General features: G+C 37.5%; 1 protein-coding gene across 3 annotated transcripts in view; it reads right to left on the bottom strand.

Annotated features, from left to right (window-relative positions):
- CERT1 (ceramide transporter 1) overlaps positions 1-25345 on the bottom strand; it is a 129248-nt gene that overhangs the window by 16624 nt on the left and 87279 nt on the right. For 2 of the 3 annotated variants that reach the window (XM_032625715.1, XM_032625714.1), the window contains exons 9-12: positions 13049-13135; positions 10634-10726; positions 10050-10127; positions 3669-3764 (exon numbers count right to left, since the gene is read on the bottom strand). In XM_032625715.1, coding sequence (XP_032481606.1) covers positions 3669-3764; positions 10050-10127; positions 10634-10726; positions 13049-13135 — 354 coding nt within the window. The remainder of the gene's footprint in view (positions 1-3668; positions 3765-10049; positions 10128-10633; positions 10727-13048; positions 13136-25345) is intronic. The other variant, XM_032625716.1, reaches the window with a different exon arrangement.

Here is a 25345-nt window from a genome sequence, read left to right as displayed (position 1 = left end):
ATATGTATATGTATAGCTGCTTCACTTTGTTATAAAGCAGAAACTAACACACCATTGTAAAGCAATTATACTTCAATAAAGATGTTAAAAAAAATTTTTTAAAACCCCAAACATGTTAAAAAAAAAAAAATCCAACCCCAAAACTACAAACTTGAAGTCATGTTTTATCATTCAGCAGCTTTTTAGAATTTTATGTATGAAAATATACTTATGGAACATAAATATTCTGCCGAAAAGTTTAAAATTTCAAATTATTACCACATAAAAATATTTAAAACTACAAATCTGGGCCTCCCTGGTGGCACAGTGGTTGGGAGTCCGCCTGCCGATGCAGGGGACACGGGTTCATGCCCCAGTCCGGGAGGATCCCGCATGCCGCGGAGCGGCTGGGCCCATGAGCCATGGCCGCTGGGCCTGTGCGTCCGGAGCCTGTGCTCTGCTGCGGGAGAGGCCACAGCAGTGAGAGGCCAGCATACTGCAAAAAAAAAAAAAAAACAAAAAACCCCCTACAAATCCAAGGTAAACACCAACTATGAAACAATGCATATATGATGAATGACTAAATTACTGTGAGTCGTTGAAGGAGTAAATATATCAATTTAAATTAGGCATTATTTACTGAACATTCTCAAAGACCATTCAACATGGCTAAGAAGGCCAAATAAAGCTAGTTGGAACATAATCTCCTTAGGGACAATGACTTAAGGCAGCTCTGATCAATGTTGTATCCCCACCATCTAGAACAGTATCTGAAACACAGCAGGCACTCAATAATTTGTTGAACCAATGATGGAAAGCTAAAATCGCTTAAAGATCAATGATATCTTGCTTTTAAATACTGAGGCTGCAAACCTAAAGGTCTGTCTTGCTTTAAATATTGAGACTGTATACATAAACTGCTGAACAAAATTAATTACTTCAAAATTATAGAGGGCTTGCTACTTTAGACAGCTCTGCAGTAAGTTCTTTTGAAAAATGAATAAACCAGCTCTCAATTTATGGAGTGCCTATGGTGCCAAACACTGTGAGGCATTTCACATTATTTTTCTTTTACAATCTCTCTCTCCAAAGTACCTTTCCTTACATACTTATTCATGCTATGGGGACTGATATTTTCCCAGTCATGGGAACTCTAGACTTTTGATTCCTTCCCTCACATTTCATGTAGCTATTAAGCTCATTACTAATCTTCTATAAGACATCCATAGTAGATGGATGTAGAAAAGTAGACTTTTCTACTATTGGATACTTTTTTTAAAATTTTTATTTTATTTATTTTATTTTTGGCTGCGTTGGGTCTTTGTTGCTGTGTGCGGGCTTTCTCTAGCTGCAGCGAACGGGGCTACTCTTTGTTGCAGTGCGTGGACTTCTCATTGTCGTGGCTTCTCTTGTTGTGGAGTGTGGGCTCAGCAGTTGTGGTGCATGGGCTTAGTTGCTCTGGGGCATGTGGGATCTTCCTGGACCAGAGCTCGAACATGTGTCTCCTGCACTGGCAGGCGGATTCTTAAACACTGTGCCACCAAGGAAGCCCTGGATACTTTTTTTAGGTAAGCTTTAATGACCTCATACCTGACTCTCTGAAGTGGTTTTCTTGGTCTCTAGTTTCATCCCTATCAGCCTAGTCCTCCAAAAATGTTACTTTGTGTACAATGGCTAGCCTACTGCTACAGACAACAGAAAATTCTGTTTAGTAGGTTATTTAATACTCCCCATAATCCAGCCCCAATTTCTCTCTCTCTAAAGTTGTAGGAGAACTTTTTCTCTACCACTCATTCCACGTGGAAGACCATCATCTAGACTATCACTCCTGGTTTCTCTTCACCCTTTCACTTCCTCCTCCTTGGGGGGAAATGGGGACATCTGAATGGTGAGCACAGAAGGAAGACTAGGCAGGCCTGGCTCAACCCCTCCTCCTGTGGACAGGATGTATGCTGGTCTGCTTTTGGGGCTTGCTCTTGTGGGGGAAGGCCTGGGACTTTCCAGCTATGCCAGAAATATTATGTTTAGGGGACTTCCCTGGTGGCCCAGTGGTTAAGAATCCACCTTTCAATGCAGGGGACATGGGTTCGATCCCTGGTGGGGAACTAAGATCCCACATGCCGTGCACTGTAACTACTGAGCCCCCAAGCTTCAACCAGAGAGCCCATGTGCCACAACTACAGAGCCCACGTGCTCTGGAGCCCGTGTGCCACAACTAGAGAGAAGCCCACGCACTGCAATGAAAGATCCCGCGTGCTGCAACAAAGATCCCATATGCCGCAACTAAGACCCAACACAGACAAAAATAAATAAATAAAATAGTTTTTAGAAGTACTATGTTTAATTCTGGGGTAACATATTAGCAAGACCTCATGGCACCTGGTCTTCATGCTCTCCAATCAGCTTATTAGAATTATAACTAACATTTTGGTATCTCATTTGCCTATCTCCTCTATCTTATTTCTTAATTTCTTCCATATTCAGGAGAGGAAATCCCAACATCCAATATTGTATCTCATTTGCTAGAATAATTCTGGTCAAAAGTCTATACAAAACTGAATACAAAATTTGCTTTGAAGTTTTAGCTCATGTTATATTTCTTTTCTAAAATGCCCTCACCTCACCTTTGTCATAACTTGTTTCCATTTCTAGACATAGTTCAAATGCTCCTCAGTGTAAAACAATCTCTCAAATCAGAGATCTCTTTCTTTTCCAATTTTTCTCCACTATTCACCTGTACTTTTCACTCACTGTTATCCAATGAAGCTAATTTTTTTTTTTTTTTTTTTTTTTTTTGCGGTACACGGCCTCTCACTGTTGTGGCCTCTCCTGTTGCGGAGCACAGGCTCAGACATGCAGGCTCAGCGGCCATGGCTCACAGGCCCAGCTGCTCTGCGGCATGTGGGATCTTCCCGGACCGGGGCACGAACCCGTGTCCCCTGCATCGGCAGGCGGACTCATCTTCCCAGACCAGGGCACAAACCCGTGTCCCCTGCATCGGCAGGCAGACTCTCAACCACTACGCCACCAGGGAAGCCCTAAGTAATCTTTTAAATGTCAATGTCCTCTTTCTCCAACCAAAGTTTCAGCTTGCAGGGAGTCTTACTAAACATCTCTTTATTGTTAGCATAGCACCTTGGGCATGAGGTAATCCAAAGTTCAATGCTGCTGCTGCTGCTTTTCAACCCAGCTCTCAATCTCTTGTTCCTTGCGCTTACTGTCTTCTGTGTTTAGGGATGTGAGCAAGATTAGCTAACCAATGTCCAAATATCAAAAAAAGATGCAGTGAGAGAAAGACCAGGAAGTGAGGTACAGACCAAAGAGGGAAAAAAGTGACATCTGGGCACAACATTTAGTATATTAAAAGAGACAAATATCCGAAGAGAGAGACATCAGCTAATTATGACCTGTTCATACTGAAACCCCCAAACTATTTTCTCCATGGCCTAGGTAAAACAGAATGACCTGTGCACAGATTTATATTATGATCATAAAGAAATTATGTAAAAGCTAAACCAGGGAAGCAAAAGGACATTTTATTTCTCAATATTTAGTGCTTCTTTGATCACATGTAATAATTTATTTAAAAAAAAATTTTAAATGCTATCTTACTTATATCAATAGTAATAATATAGTATGATTGCAACAGGGCTGCAATTAGCAACCTACAACAATACACTGGGAATTACCTTCATTTCTCCTTCTTCTACAACCAACTGCCAATTGGCATCTCCACCTACATCCTGTAATGAGTAAGTCATGTGGTTCTGCACCATCTCTTCAACCTTAAAAAGAAAAATAGAGCCATAAGAATCCTCCTCCAATTAATAGCTATGTCATAATCTCTAAAACAGAATGGTATTCAGTTTACTTCAGCTCAGAAATGATGTTCTTAGAAAGCTAAGCAACCAAATGCACAAAGGTTAGTAGGTTTTATATAGTGTTGAAGAGTTTTAGTCCACATTCCAGATATCATATCCAGGTTAATGACAGGAAGGAGAAATGTGGGGAAGGAAGGTGCTTCACTCTAATAACATATTGGCCTAATGCGCATCAAGTGACCAAAAAAAAAAATTATTCCTTCATCATAAAATGCATCCTTACAGAGATAGTGTCTTAAAGCATAAAATCATGGAACATTAAGGGTAAAAGGGGCACAAAGAGATGACCTAGTCCAATGTTCCTATATTTAAGACTATATAGAGATATTAGAAAGCTCGTTATTTGTCAAGACTTCTCTATAAAAAGGTAAGAAGATTTTTGTTATTTCACTGATAAGCTCCTCTTTTATCATGAATATAAGCCAACTTAAAAAATAACCAATCCCTCTACATATTTGATTCCAATTTCATTGGTCTAAACTCTTTTAGGGACAATGCTAATAATCATACACACAAAGATTTGCAAATTATCACCTTTTATTAATAGTTCATTCTTTCTAAATTTCTAACTAAATTTCTTACTAAATTTCTTTTACTAAATTTAAATTGCAACCTCTGCTTTTAACTATCAAATTACCCCTACCCATCTTTTATAAGCAAATAAGGTCAAAAAGTTCACACTCCCACAATCCTCAATCAGATTTATTGGTAAGATTTCATTTAAGTGTTCTTTGGAAACCTTCCTATTATGAAACATATTTTTAAACAGAACTGAAGTGACAGAAAGATCATCTCTGAAGGAACTGGCACCTTTACCATCTACACATAGACACTTAGTTTCTAAGTTCTATTTTCTAAACTTTTACTCATAATTTTGTTTTACCTAGTAATATTATTAAGAGAAGGCAGAAAAGAGTTGAAAAATATGCATATTATATACTTCAATTTTAAGATTTATTCCTAAGTTTAATTACTTACTTTACATAAAGTCTATTGCATTTGTCAGGGAAACATAAGAACCAGGTTTACATGTGTTTTGAAATAAATACATGAATGCTTTGGGGGCAGAGATCTGAAAATTATTCACCCTGGGGATATAATTTTTCTACACAAAAGGATGTTATCAATATGTTATTGTGATGTGTAAACCAAGTTTTCTGGATTTCAGAATGCAATTTTGGTTACTGAAAGTAGTTATGGCTTTAAGTATCTCTTTAATTGGCAATGATCACCAGAAAAGTTTTTGATAAAATGATTATGAGGAAATTCTACAATCTAGTTTCGTACTAAATAAACATTACATAATATATTATTTCTTTATTCATAACCTTTAATGTGAATGGTGCTGGGTTAGAGACTTGAAAGAAATTTTAAAACATGACTACTAGTACCTCTATAATTTTATAAAGCCTTAATTAGAAAACATAACTTCAGAGGCTGACTGGAAAAAACCTTTGTGCCTCTAAAATTTTGAAATCTGCTTTGAGAGGGTAAGGATGACTAATGTAGGACTCCAAGTTACAAATAATACATACAAAACGTATTTTATTACCAAAAGACGAAGAACAAAGAAGTCCCAGTTAGTATGCATAAATAAAGCCTCAACAGTAGCGCTGGCTTGATTCATTTGTCTGTGTCACATCATGATTGGGAAAAGTTTTTTTATGATTTTTAGATCCCAAGATCTTAAAAAATCTTCAGATCTGAATACGTATGTACTTTTAGGTACGACACTGGAGTTAAGAACACCCATATTTATTATGAGATTAGAGGCAGAAAGAAATGTTTCCCCCAAATAGGCCCTACTTTAAATGGATTACTTGTGAAAGAAGAATGTTAAGGATTTTATTCTGCTAAAAAACAAAGAGAGTTCTGTATAAAAAACCTTTAGTGCCATTTAGCTCTTTTGTTGAAAAATATTGCAGGTAATTGTGTTTCTGTTTAGGAGATTATTCCTCAATTAGTTATTTCAAGTGTTTGAAAAACGAGGTGTTTTTGATTTATGCTTCAGTGCAAATAGAAACCAGATTCCACAAATATAAATTGATATAAGGTAACTTAAGTTTGAAACAATGTACAGTAAATGCATTCAACATTGTCTTTCTAGATAGATGAAAGAATGGTTACCACTGCATCTATGGAAAAGTTTTGTCTTTTGTCCTCATTTATTTCCTTAAGAGGGCTTGAAAAAGTCCAACAGAGAAACAAACAAGATGTATTCAGTACTGTGCTCCTAGGAAATTAATGAAACTATCGAAGTACCCAATTACTGTACTAACCATGTCTGCAAAGCCTTCATCAAGGAATCTTTATCCATTATGGTATATTCCCTGAGGTAATAACATTAAGGTTAAAAAGAAAGATGATACTGGTAAAATTTCACTATTATGAATTTTATGTTAAAATATGCAGTAGCCAATGTTTCTATAGGGGCAATGACCTGGACACATGTGACCACACTCACATTTCAGATATAAACCTAAAGATGCTCCATTTACTGTTTTCAGTTACGACTCTACATCGAAAATAAGTGGGAAACTAGGGACCATTAATTGGATGACAAGAATAAACATATGCCAAATTTTCTACCTTATCAGGTTCAAATTTTGATTACTAGAAAATGTTACTAGAAACATCTATCACTTAAAAAAAAAAGGCTGAATTTTACACTAAGCATAATTTCAGGAATCATGCCCTTGATTTTTCTGCACCTTACATACAGCATCCTCATACCAAATGAACTATGAAAAAACTGAAGACAAAACAGATTTGAAATAGAAGGTGATGGCACTCCAATTCTTACCTTTTCTTTCACTTCACATTTGAATCACTCAGTATGCCATTTTAGGAGGCTAGATCTAATTGGATCTTTCTAATATTATTAATATAGAAACTTTAATAGAAAAATGTCCTTTGATGGTACAACAAAATTGTATTGAACAAAAGTCTCAGAAGGGCTCAAACAGAGCTTGGATCTCTTTTTCTTACCCATGTGAAAGGAATACAACTATGCTTATTGTTACAGAGTCATAAAGGGATCTGTTGGATTCAATAATTTATTAATAACAAATTAACAGTGTACTGTTAACCCAAAAGAAAAGTGGTCAAGGACATGAATAGCCAATTCACTGAAAAATGCAATTAGCCGAGAAGAAAAATAACACTTTTATTCTATCAGATTGGCAAATATTAACTGAATAATAATATTCAGCGTCAGTATAGCAAAAGAAAACTGACCTGAGAGTGTAGCTGGTTCAACTTTTCTAATGAACAGTTTGGCAATAAGAATAAAAAACTTGGGTGTGTGCATGGCCTTTGTCCTAAAAATTCTACTTCTAGAAATATATTCTAAGGAAATAATTGGATAAGTGTACAAAGATGTACATACAAGGATGCTGTATTTACAAGGACGCCCATGTAGCACTATTTATTAAATAACAGAGACTAACTGAAAATAAACTAAGTGTTCAATATTAGGTGAGTAGGTAAATCTAGTAATCATATCCATACAAGGAGATCTAGACCTATATTTACTGATGGGAACATGGGCCTAATTATATGTGTGCTTTAAAAAAACAAAACAGCTAGTTACAAAACAGTATATATAGAATTACCTACTTTGGTAGAAAAAAACAATTACTAAGGCGTGTGTAATCAATATGTGACTGATTTTATTTAATTTACATATATGTGGAAAAAGGATATGCATAAGAATATTAATAGTGATCTAGTAATTTTATTTACTTTCTAGTTCAGCTAAATTAGCATTCTATTACTTATACTGGTACAATAAAAAAGGGAGGGGTAAAATAAATAATTACCACAACAATGATGTTACTATGCACAAAAGTGGGAAAAAGCTTTACGCAGAATTGTTTTTGCAATGGTGATGCTCATCATATATTAACCCACAGATGTACTACCCACCCTTTGATTTTCTTTTTTTCTTTCCCCCAACTAAGGATGCTTTTTATTTCCCTTTGATTTTTGAGGTGACATCTTTAGGTGGTAACTGTTATAGAAATAAATGTGGCCAAGAAGATCCATTTATAAATCTAAGTCCTTCCTACTTTCTATACACTTTCATTGAGAGCTACTTCATTTCCAACATCTGTCCATCAGACAGATACAGATTCACGTGTTGCTAGTAATTTCCTAGTAGAGTCACATATTTTATTTGAAGTTATTTTCAAGGAATCTCTCAGTTCTACATTTAAGTATCTTACTCAAGCAGGACTATGACCATTATTTCAACAAGAACAAAACAGTCATGAGCCAAGACTTATAAGTATATAGCAAAGCCAAATTAATCAACAGTTAACTGCCAGAGCCCAAGTCTGCTAATGACAACAAATACTTTAGCAAGGAAAATAAATACTTGAAGACCTCAATGCTGTTTTCCTTCATTTCCTCTTCTGGAATATAAAACAGTAGAATAATCAAAAGTTTAAAAACAGAATCGGATCAATAACAAACATCATACATTAGAAAAAAAATACTAGAAAGATTTTTCTCAACTTATACACAAAAGTTACACAAAAAATTAGGTAAAGAAGCTACAATTTGACAGTCTTATAAAAATGTGGACACCTGCTTCTCAGTGATAGTTCACCTGTATTCAAAGGCTTTTTAGCTGTTTTATATATCTCTATAGCTCTATATCTCTATAGCTAAGGCCCAGGTCTGGGTTCTGAAGCCCTAAATCTTAGGCACCTATCAGCGGCTCAAATTCTTTTCTTGCTCTCATTACATTTTAAAAAATTTATAGCCTGTATATTTCTATATTTTAAGGGAAAATGGTGACCAGTACTGATGTCTTTTAGTCTGTTAATTTATTATTTTAATGCAAGGTGGAGCTTAATTAAGAATAAACCAAAGTCTCCCAATATAATCGAGTTTGGTCAATGATTTATTGTGAGTATAAGTCACTATTTTAAAAGCATACGTAAATGAATGAGCAATAGGTAAGAAATATTGTAATAAATCTGGCTACGGGTAATTTCTGATGAGGAACTGATGCATCTCTTTCCCAAAATTGTTCAAGGAAAAAAAAACTACAAAAGTCAGAAAAAAATTTAAGTCTTAAACTTAATTTTCTTATTTATTACATAGTTGAAAACTAATGTAAATTTTATTTGTATGCCTGTTTTAAACTGACTTAAAAATTGTTTTATTGGAACACTCTGATAGAGAAAAAATAATGTAGATAATTTTGATTAGCTCAAAGAAATAATATTATAATGATAAAAGCTCACTTACTGAGCACTTACTACATGCTAGGTTCTAGCTCTATCACATTCCTAGCTAGATGACAGAAGCAAAGCACAGAGGAGTTAGAAAAGTTGTCAAACATCATGCAGGAAACCGGATTTAAACTTGGTCATTTCGACTACACAGCTCAGGTTCTTAACATACTATGACATATTGCAATCCAAGAAAATGCAAACACCATAAAAATACAAAGTTGAATGGCAAATATGTGAAGATTAAAAAAATTTTTTTAACCTAATGCTGATGCTAAAAAAATATTCCTCCATTGATACTCTGATTTTATTATGAGGGCAGAGACTGCAAGCATCCAGCTTCCTGTCCTAAATTCCTAACCCGTGCTGATACTAAATAATTTAAAATCAATTTCCATAGATTTATCATATGGACTGGAATACTCATTTCCAGGGATAATTTGCCAAAGCAAAACGCAACCTGTTCAATGAAGCTTAGTATAATGGTAATGAGACAAATTTTACTTAAAAAATTATTTCCCTGTTGAAAATATTATGAGATATTTTAAATTAGGTTAGAAGTAAGGCTTTAATGCTTTAATGCTATAACATATCCTATAGACCATGTCCACAAAAGTTGCTGAATCCTGTCTGAAGAAACAGATATCACAGGATAGTTAAAAACCAGGTACCTTCTATTCGTTTCAATTCAATTTGAAATCTTTCAGGAGTATCTCCTATATGGCGAAATTCCAAGCTATTCACAATAGAGGATACAAAGGGCACATGCAAGCCTGACAGAGGAACTATTTAGCAGATAAGGAAGGCTTTCTTTAATGCTTGATGTTACTATTTAAAATTCAAAACCAAAACAAGTGGCCTAACCAAAAGATTTCTAGGAACTGGGAAAGCAGGCTGAAATATAGCACAGAAAGTCTCAAGTCCACTCTATACATTCATACAGTACCTGGGAGCTGAATCTGTGAACATCGTCAGAGGCACTGACTAGATCAATGGAAGACATGGAGGAAGAGCGACTATAGGGCTACCAGAGACAGACAAAGAAAAAACCAAGTAATCAGAACAAAGGCACAACAGAGCATTCAGTACCAACTTCCAAACACAAGATAAAGAAAGAGAGAACAAAGCACTATATGAAACAAGCTCAGCAGCAAGTGCTGACTTCATGCACCTATTATGTGTTATGCTCCAAAATCGAATGCAGTGTTTCCAATACTACAAAATAATACCACTTAACCCCAAAAGAAAAAGCGATCTAATATCACTGGCTATGCTTCTGGTTAACTATTTTGGACAAGCCACTCCCTATTCCCCCACCCTTCTTTCCCCCTTAAATAAAAAAGAAAGAACATTATGTTCAGAAGATTTCTAACAGTTCTGGAGGATGTATATGGAAGAAAACATGTAATACCAAAAAATCTCATTACTTAAATTCAAGAAAAGGAAAAAGACTTTATATAACAGGATAGTTTCGTCAGCAGTGAAGAAAAATATAGCATATACTTTTAGTAAACTGTGACATTAGCTTACCTTTTGGACAAATCTATGAGTCCCCACAGAAGAAAAGGCATCTCCAGATGGCATTGAAGTAGGCCAATGTAACCTGACCTTTTCACTCTGTGACTAAGAAAACATATAATGTTAAATGGGAAGGTTTCGAAGTGTATGTTGCAGCTTAAGAATGGATAATATAACATTTAATTACTGAACACTTTAGTTCTTATAAATATTTGAATTATGAAGTTACTCTAAAGATACAAAGATACAAGCCTTGCCAAATCTTGACACTTCATGTATCCCAATTTTCTTCTTTTGGATTCCGTAGACACTACCAAGGATTAGTTCTTTTATTTTTGCTCCCGGTCAGAATTTCCAATACCAGCACGGCACCATTTACCATGAATCAACCTTAACACTGCTACCAAAATAATTTTCTTATCCAAACTCTGGCCAAATTATTCCAATCATTCCACATCATCAGGGCCTTGGAGGGCTGGATTATTTGAACCAATAATCATTGTTTGCTTCAGTTATGTTCAAAAGAACATATCATGTATAGCTTTGTCTCCTTTCCATGAAGGTATTCTGCCTTCATCCCATCACCTCACTCTTGTTAAGCTGCCACTTAACCTCTTGCCTCCTTCTCAGCTTGCCTAGTTTCTTCTCACTTGTTCAATAAATATTTACTAAATATACTGTACCAGAAACTATGCTGTATTGTGTGTGTGATTATCTTTGTCATATCAACGTGCCTGGCTTTTAGGCAAATAAAATCATGGTCTGTTTAATGACTTGTTTTTATCTACTAGAGTGTCAGGAATAGACTGATATTTATAAGTTGATCGCCCTGTGAATATTTCTTTTTTCTAAAGCATACAGAAGTTTTTTTTTTTTTTTTTTTTTTTTTTGCGGTATGTGGGCCTCTCACTGCTGTGGCCTCTCCCGCTGCAAAGCACAGGCTCCGGACGCGCAGGCTCAGCGACCATGGCTCACGGGCCCAGCCGCTCCGCGGCATGTGGGATCCTCCCGGACCGGGGCACGAACCCGTGTCCCCTGCATCGGCAGGCGGACTCTCAACCACTGCGCCACCAGGGAAGCCCCATACAGAAGTTTTTATTGATTCTCTTCAACTCCAACTCAACCACCATATTGATACTCAGTGGAGGAGCATTTTAGAGCCAGAAGGGATGACCTGAATCATCTTGTCCAACTCCTTGTTTCACAGATTAGAAAACCAAGGCCCAGAGGATTTAAGTGATACGTTTAGAGCTACACAGTTACTGGCAAAACTAAGACTAACTTGTCTTGACCTCACAGTTTGCTATTCTTCACGAAATAACACATCTTAGATTAAAACAAAAGCGAAAACACAGTGAAGGGGGAAAAAAAAAAACCCACCCAAAACACCCTAAAAAACCAAATACAATGATGCTATTTCAGATATTTTTGGCATCCAAAACTAGACCTTATTTAGGAACTGAAAGTTCTATTGAGTGCTGTGTAGCATCTTTTGGGTATAAAAAATGAGCAATAAGCTTTTATAAATTAATGTGACAAACTTTTCATCACTGATAAAAAACAGGGGAAAAATAAGCATGAAAAGCAAACAGCCACTATTGCAGATGACTTACCCTCGGATAGATAGATCAGTAAATGGGCATAATAGCCATGACTGCCCTAGCAATCAGAGGGAATAAACAAGCCAATTCTTCTATGCAAGTTAATTTGTAGTATAAAACTGATACACATATGATTTACTTGCAAGATGCTTAAAGTCTTGAGAAGAATAACTAAAATTCATCTTTAAGTACCATCTAGTGGTAATATATGGTAACTGCATTGTTGCAGAATTAAAGGTAAAGGATCAAATTAATCTTGAAACTAGAGTTAAAGGATTTTAGAAATGCCTTCCTTCAATTTCCACAGAAGGAGCTGGGTATAACTGCTGTGAATTTAATGATGAAAAAACACTGAGCAAAGTTAAAAGTGAGGAAGTAATTAAGGTGAAGGTAGTGAAAGCAATAAATGGGTTAATAATAAAAACTGAATGGTACTAACATAGAAGAAAAATAAATTCTTGGTCATCTTCCTTTTGAATTCATATGGCACTTGGTGGTGAAGAGAAATTCAAAGAGACTGTTTTACTCAGAGCAAATATATACTTTGTATTAACAGAATGATAATAGGTTGGATACTTCAAGGGGAACAGGCAGAATATTTCCATTTAATTTCATGTTAATTATGCATATTTGCTTTAAACAATCATTAGTCTTCTTTCTATTGCTTGGAAATTGGTCAATAAAGTGACTTATAAAGATTCTTCTACATTTGTGACTCACTGTAGACAAGAGTTCATTTTTAGGTTATTAGGATCATGATTTCAAATTCTATTTATATGAATAACATACATCAAGGAGTTTAAATAATTTTTAATAATATACATACCTGTTCTTCTATTTTATCTTGTCTGTCAAGAGCAGCTTCAACAGCATCAAAGAACTCTTCCTCATTAATCAAACTGTTTGGGCCTTCCTATTCAGACATACAGGGGAAAAAAAAGCTGTTGATTCAAGCAAATAGAAAACACTGATAACCCTGGCATTAACTCTAGGAGAAAGTTGAAAAGTGAGCTGACAAACATTTCTGAACCAGTTAGTACACTAGGTAATATTATCACAAAGATGAACAACATATTGCTCTGTGCAAAAGCAGTGCACAGAGTGTTACAATTAATTCACTCACTCAGTACTCAAATACTTACTGTATATTGACCGACACTGTGTTAGGGCAATAATCTAGAGCAGGGGGTTGGTGAACTATGGCCTGTGGGTCAATTCTAGTCTACTGCCTACTTTCAGAATGGGCTTTAAGCTCAGAATTTCATTTTTAAATGGCTGGGAAACAATAACAACATTTCATGGGGAATTCCCTGGCGGTCCAGTGCTTAGGACTCTGCGCTTTCACTGCTGAGGGCCCGGGTTCAATTCCTGGTCAGGGAACTAAGATCCTACAAGCTGAGTGGCATGGCCAAAAAAAAAAGGAAAAAGTAAAAAAAAAAAAAAAAAAAATTCATGACATGTGGGAATTATATGAATTTTAAATAAAGCTTTATTGGAATATAATCATGTTCATTCATGTATTGTTTATATCTGTTTTCATGGTACAGTGGCAGAGCTGAGTACCTGTGACTTGAGGACTTATCGACGGAAACCATATAAAATTGCAGGAAGGTTTTAAGTACAAAGTTGCAGATCTATAGCCAATGAGAAGTACAGATAGGGCTTCTGAGGGGAACCTTCCTATAAGCAAAGACAATAATATCATAGAGAAAAAAAAGTTGAACTGATGCTTGAAAGCCTGCTTAGAATGGTACAGCAGTGGTTCTCAATCGCTTGGGGAACTTCCTGGGGAATCTGTTAAAATGAAAATTCCCAGGCCCCCATTCGCAGAAATTACTTTTCAGTAGGTCTTGGGTGGAACCAGGAATATGTGTGTTTAATAAGTCCTCCAAGTAGTTCTAATCCAAGTAGAACCTCAGCTGTATCAGAAGATAAAAATATAAAGAATAATAGCAAAATGGAAACAAGCAAGCTATGTGTGTATCTTGCTGTGTTAAAACAAATTTAAGTGGACTATAAGTGGAACAATAGCTTTGTTGGGGCCCAGAGTAGACTACCCCAAAATGTGCCTCAGTGGCACATTGATTATTTTGAATTAAGGTTACTCAAGAGATGGCCAGTGCAAGAGGGACACTCTGACACTCCTGTCTCCCTGAAAGCAGGAAACAAATCTCATGTGAAATGTGTATTCCCTGCATCTGGAGGTAGGACAACATTATTGTCAAAGATAGGGAATCTGGTCTGAGAAGCAGGAAACCTATATAAACAAATCTTGTTACATTTTAAATTTACTACTCCAAGTCCAAACTCTGTTTAGATTCTTCACTAATTGGGCACCCCAAACCTAAGTTTCTTTGCCCTCACAACTTTGTTGTTTCTTTGTTGAGAGTAAAAAACCTGCCTGCTTTGGCCACTGTTTTGGTCCCATTTCTGTGGGACCCACACACACATGAATTAAAATTTGTTTTTCTCCTATTAATCTATCTTGTGTCCATTTTATTATTAGTCCAGCCACAAGAACTCAAGAGGGGCAGAGGGGGAAATATCCCTCTCTACAGCAGCTTCATATTACTATTAAACTTGAGGCAGGAGATAGATGGGCCCCTGGGGCAAACAGCTGGAGTTTGTTCTCTGTGGATACTCTATGATGAAAATAGGAGGAGGAGGCTGGGACCTGCCCAGATAGAAGATAAGAGAACACATATTTCTCATTCTTGAAGTCAGGAGACCTCCCTGACTACACATGCACAGAAAGGCTCCTTGGAGGTCAAAAAGGGAGGGGGCGCCACCCCATAGTAAATGATGCTAACTACCCATAGGCCTCTTCAGTAGAATCCATCTCGGCTAAGAGATGTGCATGCACACATGGGAGGATTCTGAGATATTCCAAATACGGACTCTGAACCAGGCAAATCAAAATGATTGGCCAAAGGAAACCGGGAAGAAACGCCCCATATAAGTGATTCAAACTACCACAAGGGCGTGACTCTCTGAGTCTGCCTGTGTGTCTATCCACACGTACTGTATAACTCTTTTCTTCCTCCTAATAAACACTTTACTTGTTTCACTACTTTCCGTCTTTGTGGGAATTCTTTTCTGCAAAGCTGAAGGACCAGGGCCTTGTCACTGACCACTGGTCTAGTGGCTAGGATTTGGTGCTCTCACCACCGTAACCCGACCTCAATCTCTGGCTGGGAACCGAAACCCTGCTTCAAGCGTCTGCAAGCTGAGGCCACCTGAGATCAAACTGAAGGCTGAAAAGGCATGCTTGGGTTTAAGTTCCCCCAATTTTTAAATATACAAAATAAGACACGTAGACAATTGTGGGTCTGTCTGGAATAAATCCCAAGTCGTCACTACTCCATTAAAAAGTATGAAGCAACATCATCCCTGCGCTACCACAACCTGGGGCCTCACAAGAAGAGAGGGAAGAACTATGCTGTAATGCTCCTGTCATTTCACACAGGCATATCGGAAATCTTGATTCAATGTAGTAGTTCTTGTAGAGTTATGGGGATCCCTCAAGTCACTTCAAACCACACACCCCCCACAACTTTTAATTTAACTACAACACACATACAGAACAGTACACATCTTGATGAATTACCATTAAATGAATATAACTGCAGGGGAGCAAAACGTACCACCCCAAAATGTCTCTTTGGCATGTGGATTATTTTGAGCTAAAAACAATTAAGGCCCAAAAGACTCAGGAAGAAACTTTGACCTTCCCCTCTCACTGCCTAAAAAAATTTTAGATAGAGGGTCTGTTCCTGGAATAGAGCTATCACTAGAGATACCTGCGAAGAATATTGGCTAGGTGTTATGGGGGAAACTCAGCAGGGTCTAGAGACCAGAGCCTACTGTGTGTCCCACTGTTTCTGCATGGCCCAGCAAACATTTGTTTACCAAACATTTGCATTCCCATCTTCCTGTGAATTGTCTTACACCTCTTTTAAGTTCCAAACCACTACGCCCATATTTTCTTTTGTCTTTAGCTGAAGATGGTATTTAAAGTGAGGGTTTCAGTCATTTTATTGAGTTACGCAGTTTTCCTGGATCTCTCCCACATATACATATTATTAAACTTTGATTTTCTGTTAATCTGCCTCATGTCAATTTAATTCTTAGATGAGCCAGAAGAACATAGAAGGGTAGAGGAAAATTTATTCCTCCCTGACATAACCATCTAATGACCAGCTGGATCATGAAAGAGTCCTGAAGGACTCCCTTTATAAAGCCAAAACATTTCAGACACTTAAATGACAGCAGTATCACTTTGGTCTCTGCTGATATGAGAAAAATATAAAATACCCCAAATCTATTCTGAACTCAAACATATTTTCTAATGATTTAAAAATTCTATCGATCATAACCACATCTACTCTTTAAAAAATTGTAATACTCATTCAATCTATTCAATTACATCAGAGTCTCAGGAGTTTACCAATTGGGAACTACAGCGTTAAAAATCTGAGGGAGAACTAAAGTAATTGGAATAGATTTTCCTTTATTAAAAAACTAAAAGAAACACTTTTATCTCCTCACGCTTACCAAAGAAAAGAGCTATTTATTGCTGAATCTATGGGTCACTTCAAAGTCTTTATCTACTTGCCCTAATTATTAGCAGCATTTCTTATGTTAATGACTCTCTTTGGAGCCATCTTTCCCCTGCGAGTCTTAATTTCCCGTTCCTCTCTAAGTAAGCACTGACAGGGCAGGCACCTCCTCTGTCTACCCCTTAAACGTTGAGTGCTCCTTAGGGTTCCACACTTGCTCTCCCTACAGCATTCTTACTCATCTTCTGATGATTCCCAAATTCATAGCCTGTCCACCTCTCTCCTAAGTGTTAGATCTTTACATCTAATAATGTATAAGATGGAATGTTCAAGTGAATGTTTCAACTCAGATGCACCATGTCTAAAACCTGTTCTTCCCTCATCTCCATATCAATCTATCTAAGGCAGAAACCTGGGCCTGTTCTTGAATCCCTTTTTTCCCTCATTCAGTCACCGCACCCTTCAGTTCTACCTTCCAAATATCTGATTTGTCCATGTAGGCTATCTTCAATTCTCACCTGTAATACTGAAAAAGTCTCCAAGCCCTCAGTCACAACAGTCAACTTCAGTCCACTCTCCTCACTGCAGGAAGTAAGAATGACTTAAACCCATTGCCTGAGGATACTGGTTCTAGCCAGTCTTGCCACTCCCTACTTTTGATTGGCTCTACCCTCCACAGATAAGTGCTTTGCGTTACCCTGCGGCAAAATGCTCTTTTTCTTCTGGTCTCCAAATGTCTTCTTTCTTCTCAGCCCCTATAAGCAAACACTTTACAGGCTATTCACCTGGTTAACAAATACTCAGCTGACTCATTCTTAAGGTTTTAGCTCAGACTTCGTTGCATCTGGAAGCCATCCCTGACTCAATATCTGTGTTCACAGTGTTAAAGTGTTCCATAACATACATTATTCTAATTGCCTGTTAACTACTCTGTGTTCCCATTATGTACGCAGCTAAGGCCCTCAGGCAGGACCCTTGTTTACCTTGTTCCTTGCAATATCACCCATGCCTAGCAGTGTCTTACATTAGTAACATCTTAAGGCACGGATTTAAGATTATAATTTCTGAGGCCACAGATGACAGAAACATTTAAACTTTGTTCAATAACTAGAACATCATGAATGTTTGATAAGGACCAAAACAAAGTCATATTTTGAATTAGTGTCTAAAATCCATGCAAATGTAGTATGAACACAAGTAAATACAGATGGTTCAAAACTCCAAAAGGGAAAAAAGTGTAAAAACAGGCCCTAGCTTATTTAAGAATTACATAACTTGATACTACAGGGATTTGAAATAAAATTCATACTTTATGGCAAGACTAGGAAAATTTAAACGTAAAAATATTTTCTCTGCCCTTTGGCCTCCTCTTTCCCCCCTACTCTGTACTGTATATCTGCATTATGCATCCTGACCAAATCTTCCCCAAGAATACTAGCCCAATCCTAAGGTGCAACATTTTCCTAGCATCAACAAGACAACTCCTTAAAAGATAACCTTCTTTCTTGATCTTGTAAGGGGTCACATGACTTACAACCTTGTTCCTGTAAAACTAGATTGTGTAAACTGTCAATATTACATCATTTGATGTACCGCCCTCTGTCTCAAAAAACTTATATTATTGTGCTTTGACTTCTAATGGGCAGAACAGTTCTCAATTTGGCTCAAATAAAATTTCCATTTCTTTCTCAGATTGACTGATTCATTTTTGTTGACATGCATTTGTTGACATGCATTTGTTGACATGCATTTCTTTCTCAGATTGACTGATTCATTTTTGTTGACATGCATGGTTTAGCTGGCAGGATATCAGAGATACCCACTAGTGAACACCTGGAGTCGACCCAGAGCTAGTGCTCAGTACCAAGCATGGGTCCATTGAGCCCCACCAACTTCTCAGTACTCCTCAGGTGTTCTGGTGAGCTCTCCTAATATCTGGATCTCATTGTTTGAGTAACGATCCTGAAATTTTATTTGAGCTGTTTCACTTAAGGCTTGGAGTCTTAAGGGGCACTGGTGCAGTTCTTGGGCAGGACTTCAGGGATCTAGACAAGGGGCCCAGGGAAACATAGGTGGCTGGGTTTTTGTTAACTTTGGCTTACACTGAAAAAAATGAGTTGATATATGTTCTGAACAAAGCTTTTGCTAGTGAAATGAGAGACTGAATTATTCAGCTCTGAAGAATAAGGGAGATCCACTACAACCATTAGGTAAATACTGCTCATCCGACGGGGCACAACAGAGGCTGATAACCTAGTGCCCTCAGCACCCATGGCGGTTTTAGACTGTCACAGGGAGAAACTGAGCCATGTACAAGAGTCAAACCAACCCAAGGTTAACTCCTTGGGGCTAGACTCAGAAGCAGCACATATTTGATCTACAACACTGTCCTCAGAAAGCTGTGCAGATCATATCTCATATCCCATATCTGAATTAGGCTATGAAATAATAGGAAATTGTGCCTCAAAGGCCTAACAGCTCCCAGATGGACAGTCACCTATGGGAATACCAGCTGGGTTTATGTATGCTTGCAAGTTCTTAATCGGAACTAAAGGATGTTGTGCCCTGAAATGGTGAGATAGGTTCTTCTGGCACTCCCAAACTGATTTTTTTCAACAGCAATAAGAGTTTTTCTCTTTTCTAAAATTATATTAGCAGGGAAAAATATTTGTCGGGCTAGCTTCTTAGATCCTTTGAATGGGAAAGTCTACTAAATTGTTAAAATTTTAGAGAGCTCTCATCTTAAATATTGTACCTATTTCAATTGGTATACAGAAGCCCCAAAAGGCTTCAAAATTTCAAAATAGCCTCATTGAAAGATTTGTTGTAGAAAGCTAATAAAAGATTAATGATATAAAAGGTACCTAAAACTTTAACTACTGTTCCCATCTACTAATAATCTCCTGTCTGAATTGCCTTTCTACTCAGAAGATCCTATTAAATGGTTACCTTTAGGAATGGGACTACATGAGGCTTGTAGGCAAGCCTCTTCAGATCAAAGGCTGAACTGAGGGCCACAGTTAAATAATTTCTTAAACCCAGGAAGAATCCTTAAAAGTGTTTATAAACAGATTACCAGGACTTCCCTGGTGGCGCAGTGGTTAAGACTCCACACTCCTAATGCAGGGGACCCAGGTTCAATCCCCGGTCAGGGAACTAGATCCCACATGCATGCTGCAACTAAGAGTTTGCATGCCACAAGTAAAGGAGCCGGTGAGCCACAACTAAGGAGCCCTCGAGCTGCAACTAAGGAGCCCTCGAGCTGCAGCTAAGGAGCCCACCTGCCACAACTAAGAAGCCCGCCTGTCGCAACTAAGACCCGGTGCAACTAACTAATTAAAATTAAAATAATAAATTAATTACCAAGTTGGGAGGTGGGAAGCCAATGGTTTGACTAAACTGACCATAGCTGGTAATTGGAACCTGATAGTAATTTTTTTTTGGAGGGGGGTGATGCTGCTTCTTCCCTAAGCTACATGAGGGAAAGTAAGACATTCCAACAAAGGTGAAGGGGTATGTCAGTCCTTTGAAATCACTGAGGTGGCCACCCAATTCTTTGAGAAAAAAACAAAAACAAAAAACTGTCCTTATTTTACAAATCTAGTCTTTATAGGACCAGAGGTATGGCTCCAGAAATAATCCAAAGCCCACCAATCTTTTTACCACTCCCAAAATGTCCCCTTATTTATCTTAAGAGGCTTGTAAACAGAGAAAAAGAAATTTTTTCTGGCCTTGAGGGAGGGTAAATAACTTGATACTTGACTTGTTAATGACAAATAGAAATCGTAAGTGTCTTCTCATAAATACTAGTAAAAAGGTTTTAGCAATCTAGATAGGTGATCTTGATTTGTTCCATCTGCCAGAAACCCAATTTGAATTCAATCTCTTTTATAACCGAGGGTTTTATATTGTTACACCTGATTCCTGGCTGAAATTTTGGAATGGGCACTATGAGGTCTCTGTGTCTGTTTGTGTGTTTCTTCATATTTACATAGGTGTGTTGTAGATGTGTGGTACTGCAAAAATTAATTTGTAAAAGAGCTCTGTTTAATTGGCTTAAAGGAAATTAAACACTTATATAAATATTCAGAAATACAAAAGAACCTGGCTAGAATGAATTTCAGGCTTATGTGATCTAGGAAATATTCAGTACTGAATTAATATCTGGTATTAAAGTTAGCTTAAGCTTGTTGGTTTAATTAATACAGACATGTCTTTAGAGTCATCAACATTAAGTATAATATTTTTATTGTACCTAGGTATACTAGAAATCAAATAAAACCTTATTATTCTTGTTAGAAAGTTGTTCAGCAAGAAAAAATAACAATACGATGAAACTTTTTAACTCTTTAGGAATAACTGTGTTTTGGGGATGTCTATCTAAAATACTCTTTCCAGATTTTGGTAACTTGAAACTTTAGCGTTGTGCTAAATTAACTTAAATAATGGGAATCCATCGAATACCCAGGTCATTTCCAGCTAAGATACTGGGACATTAATCACTGAGCATAGGTTTCCTTTTTCAAAGAAACTAAGGTTAGTTAGGACTATTAATATGTTTGATGTCACATTAAGACATTTTCTGTAAGAAAGAGAATGTTTTCTAGAACCATAAATATTATTTATAAGCTGGCCAATCTGAAGAATACTAACGGAAAAGACAGTTCATAATTGCTTACTTAGTTTTTGCTAGAAACTATGTTTTAAGGTTAAGAATTATATGTGTAACTAAAGCTACTAAAATAATAAGGGAAACATTTCAGGATCCAAGGAAAATGGGAAGTATGTTTTCACTAAAAGAGGGTATAAGGAATGGAAATGCATTTTGTTAAAGGAAAAACAGGGTAGTTTTGTCTTAGAGCTGGTTGTTTCTGAATGGAAAAGAAAATAAGGGACAAAATAATATGGATACAGAAAGTTGTAAAAGGGTCGAGGAAAAGGAACACTGAGAGAAGAGTTTTGTACGTGGTCAGGATTGGCTAAGATTGAGTTTAGTTAAGAAAATGATTTTTAAAGGTAAAGTGTACAAAACCAGAATTTAGTTTTCTAAGAGCACAAAGTTTTCTTAAAATATCGAGCTGCTTTTGGTAAGAGATTGTGTGACTTTCTTTACCTTTAAGTGATTTATTACCTTTGAGATCTTTTATTGTCACTTTGCTTAAATGAATGGGTATTGTTTCACAGTGACCTATGATCCTATTTAACTAGGTATTTTGAACCTTTTTGATATTTTTGACAAATGTCCCAAAGATCGAATTCTAAATGAAGTTCACTGGACCTCTAGTTAACTTTGAGGTTTTCCAAAAAAGGGTCCCTGGTATGCCTCAAAATATTTGTTTTCTCTCCCTCCCAGAGAGAGGAATATTAAACTAATTAGTCTTATTTGGTATGTTAAATTACATGGGAAGCATTGTCAAATTTGAGTGGTGATAAAACTTCTCAGGTTATATCATATGGGTAAATGTTATCAATATAGAAATTCTAGAAATTATATAGAACTCCTAAAAATCTGGTATGTCCTAGTAAAATGTTATCAGTCATAATTCTAGTAATTATCTTAAATTGTTGTATGTCACAACAGTAACCAAGTTTATTTGTCAATTGGCATCGTAATCAGGTCTTTAGCCTTGACTTTTTGAATCTTTTATCATTTATGGACAGTTATTATTTTACTCTGAAGTTTTTGCAAAAATGCTTCATCTTGAAGAAGATTCACAGAAAGGACTTTTGGACAAGTATAGGTTTCTGATAACTTTCAGATCATACCACTGAACTGGGTAAGAAATTAAAGACTTCTGATGGAAAACCTGATGGCTTCATAAAACCATTAACTGAAGATTAAGATCAAGGATTAGTCACATAAGACTGTGTGAAATTATGAGTATGGTTATACAATTTTTGTTTTTTGTCTGAAATATTATTTGTTTTTAATCTGTTTTCCAGATATAAAGAAACCTTTAATTCACAACTCTGTATGTAGAACTGAAACATTTATCTTTTCTCTCTACCTGATCCCTTCAGAATCTGTAAACTCTTAGGTTCCTAGCAACTTTCTCAGGTAATAAGGAAGGTCACCTCCTAACAGGTACAGGAATCTCAAGGTATTCAGGAGACTACGAGAAGAGAGAAATTCACCCAAACCTAGCACCCAAATCTACAGCTGTCACAGGCGGAATCTATGACATGCCTTTAGTGTGGCTTTCCTGGCCCTGAGAATTTTTTTTTAAAAAGTTCAACCTGAGATTCCTTGTGAAAAGTTCCAGCACAGCCAATTTAAAGAGCCTAGGTTGTCAATTAACCAGACATTTTGCAAACCAATTAGTCTTAATGTGGCTACATTTGGTAGAAATTAGGGTAATTTTAGAGAGAAATAGATTGTTTCAGTGGATATTAAATTCTAGTTTTATTAAATGAGGTCTTTATTTACTACTGCCTAAGACTCATTTCCCAGATAGTTTCCTTGTTGTTATATTATTATAAAGTTTAGTTATTAAAAGGACACTCCAAGTTTGTTTCTGAAGCTTATCACAGTAATCTAACTTTGGATGAAGATCAGATGTGCCATGACCTGCAACCAGGAGATTATTCATACTGGAACAGGTTATCAGATAAAGGACTCTTTATAGCCATATTGGAAGTCCTCCTCTCCTGAATAAACTGCATATCAGGCCTCCTCTCCTGAATAAACTGCAACTCCTGTTTCTGACACTTGACTTTGACTAAGAACAGCACTACCAGACCGGCAAGAAAAGACATCTGAAGAAGACAGCTGATCCAAGATGCTGTACTAGGTCTGTATACTGATTACTTTGACAACTGCTCACACTTTTTTTTCTCCTCACACTTTTGCTTGAGCTCAATCATTTGCAAGTTTCAAAAATCAATCTAATTACTGGGTTTGTGGCCAATTACCTATGTCCAGTACTCCCAGGTTGCCTTGGTAGATTTCTCCTCTCCAAGGCTCTAACTGGACAGCCCTTAGAAATTTTATTTTAAAAGAAAGAAACTCTAGCACTGTGCAAGCTAGTATCACTGCCAATATCACTAAGTGAGATCACTAAGCTATTACCTGGCCAATTAATTTTTTTTTTGCAAGTTCATATTTTATTTCTAATACGTTTGGAGCTTTTATTTTTGCGTTTTTGTAAAAAAGTTTTCACTTAATTCATTGAAAGCCCTTTCGTGCTGAGCCCAAGGTGGGGCCTGGGCCAGGCCAGACCCTTTGTAGCCTTCTTGCTCCCACCCCAGACACCCAGTGCGGGTGCAGGGTGGCTTCCCTCTGTCCACTCTGCCCTCCCACCCCCCTGCTGCATCTCTCTGTACAGAATAATTTTAAAAATGGAAGCTAAGATACAATATACATTGGACAGGCACGCAAACACAGGCATCTGCTCCAAATGGGCAGGACGTCAGCTGCACTCAGAGAGCACCAAGGAATGCATACGGAGCCCCTCCTGGGGAGGAGGACAGGGCCTGAGCCCCACCTTGGTCCTCACAGACCGCAGCTCCTCCCCACCTATTGCCCTGCTACCTGCCAGAGGGAGGGGTGGACAGCACAGAGGGCTGTGCACAAGGGAAGACAGCTGAGGGCAGCTGGGGGGTGGTGGCGAGGGCAGTGCCAGCCTGGTACATTGCCCTGGGGCCAGGGAGGCTGTTCTAGGAGCCAGGGGGTGGGGGGAGGACTGGGGTAGACCCCCGGCCTCAGGTACCTGAGGGGTAGAAGTCCTGGGCTTTGCCCATCGAGGAGCTTCAAGTCTTACCTGGCCAATTAATGATACCTGTTCTGAACCTGGTCATAAACAATACTTTTCATTAGATGGTGAATACTGGGTAGCCCCTAAGAGGACCCAATGGTTTTATGGAACAAGTTTATGACCTTGGCTTTCCTCAGGTTGGTTATGAAGATATGCTATTCGTTTCCCTTGGGCTCAAGGTCACTGATGGGTAGCTCCTGTCAATCTCTGATGTCAATCTGTAATGTGAGAACACTGGTTTCTATCAGGTTTCCAATGGTATGACCATTTGGCCACGATATTTGTTAACTCATCTTATACAAAGAGTCAAGGGCTTCCCTGGTGGCTCAGTGGTTGAGAGTCCACCTGCCGATGCAGGGGACATGGGTTCGTGCCCCTGACTGGGAAGATCCCACATGCCGCAGAGCGGCTAGGCCCATGAGCCATGGCTGCTAAGCCTGCACGTCCGGAGCCTGTGCCCCGCAACGGGAGAGGCCACAACAGTGAGAGGCCCATGTACCACAAAAAAAAAAAAAAAAAAAAAAAGTCAAATTTCCACTCTGAAAAATCCTCTTCCCAGTTTAGGGGAAATACTAGGAAAAGGGTTTGGTTCAGGAGGATCTTGGCTTAAATCTTTGTTAATGATGTTATTGGTTCTACTGGCAACTTAAACTAGTTTGTGGAACTTACAAGGTGATAGCTTCTTGCCTTTCATGCTGTGTATCACCTATTCGTAGTAAAATAATGATGTGTAAACAACTTAAAACTTTGGATCATGTCTACAGTGCTCTATAAAATAATAGGCATACATAATGCACATGTGAGGGGAAT

This window comes from Phocoena sinus, chromosome 3 (assembly GCF_008692025.1).
Source record: "Phocoena sinus isolate mPhoSin1 chromosome 3, mPhoSin1.pri, whole genome shotgun sequence".
Classification (NCBI taxonomy): Eukaryota; Metazoa; Chordata; class Mammalia; order Artiodactyla; family Phocoenidae; genus Phocoena; species Phocoena sinus.
This window is presented reverse-complemented; position numbering and strand designations above follow the sequence as displayed.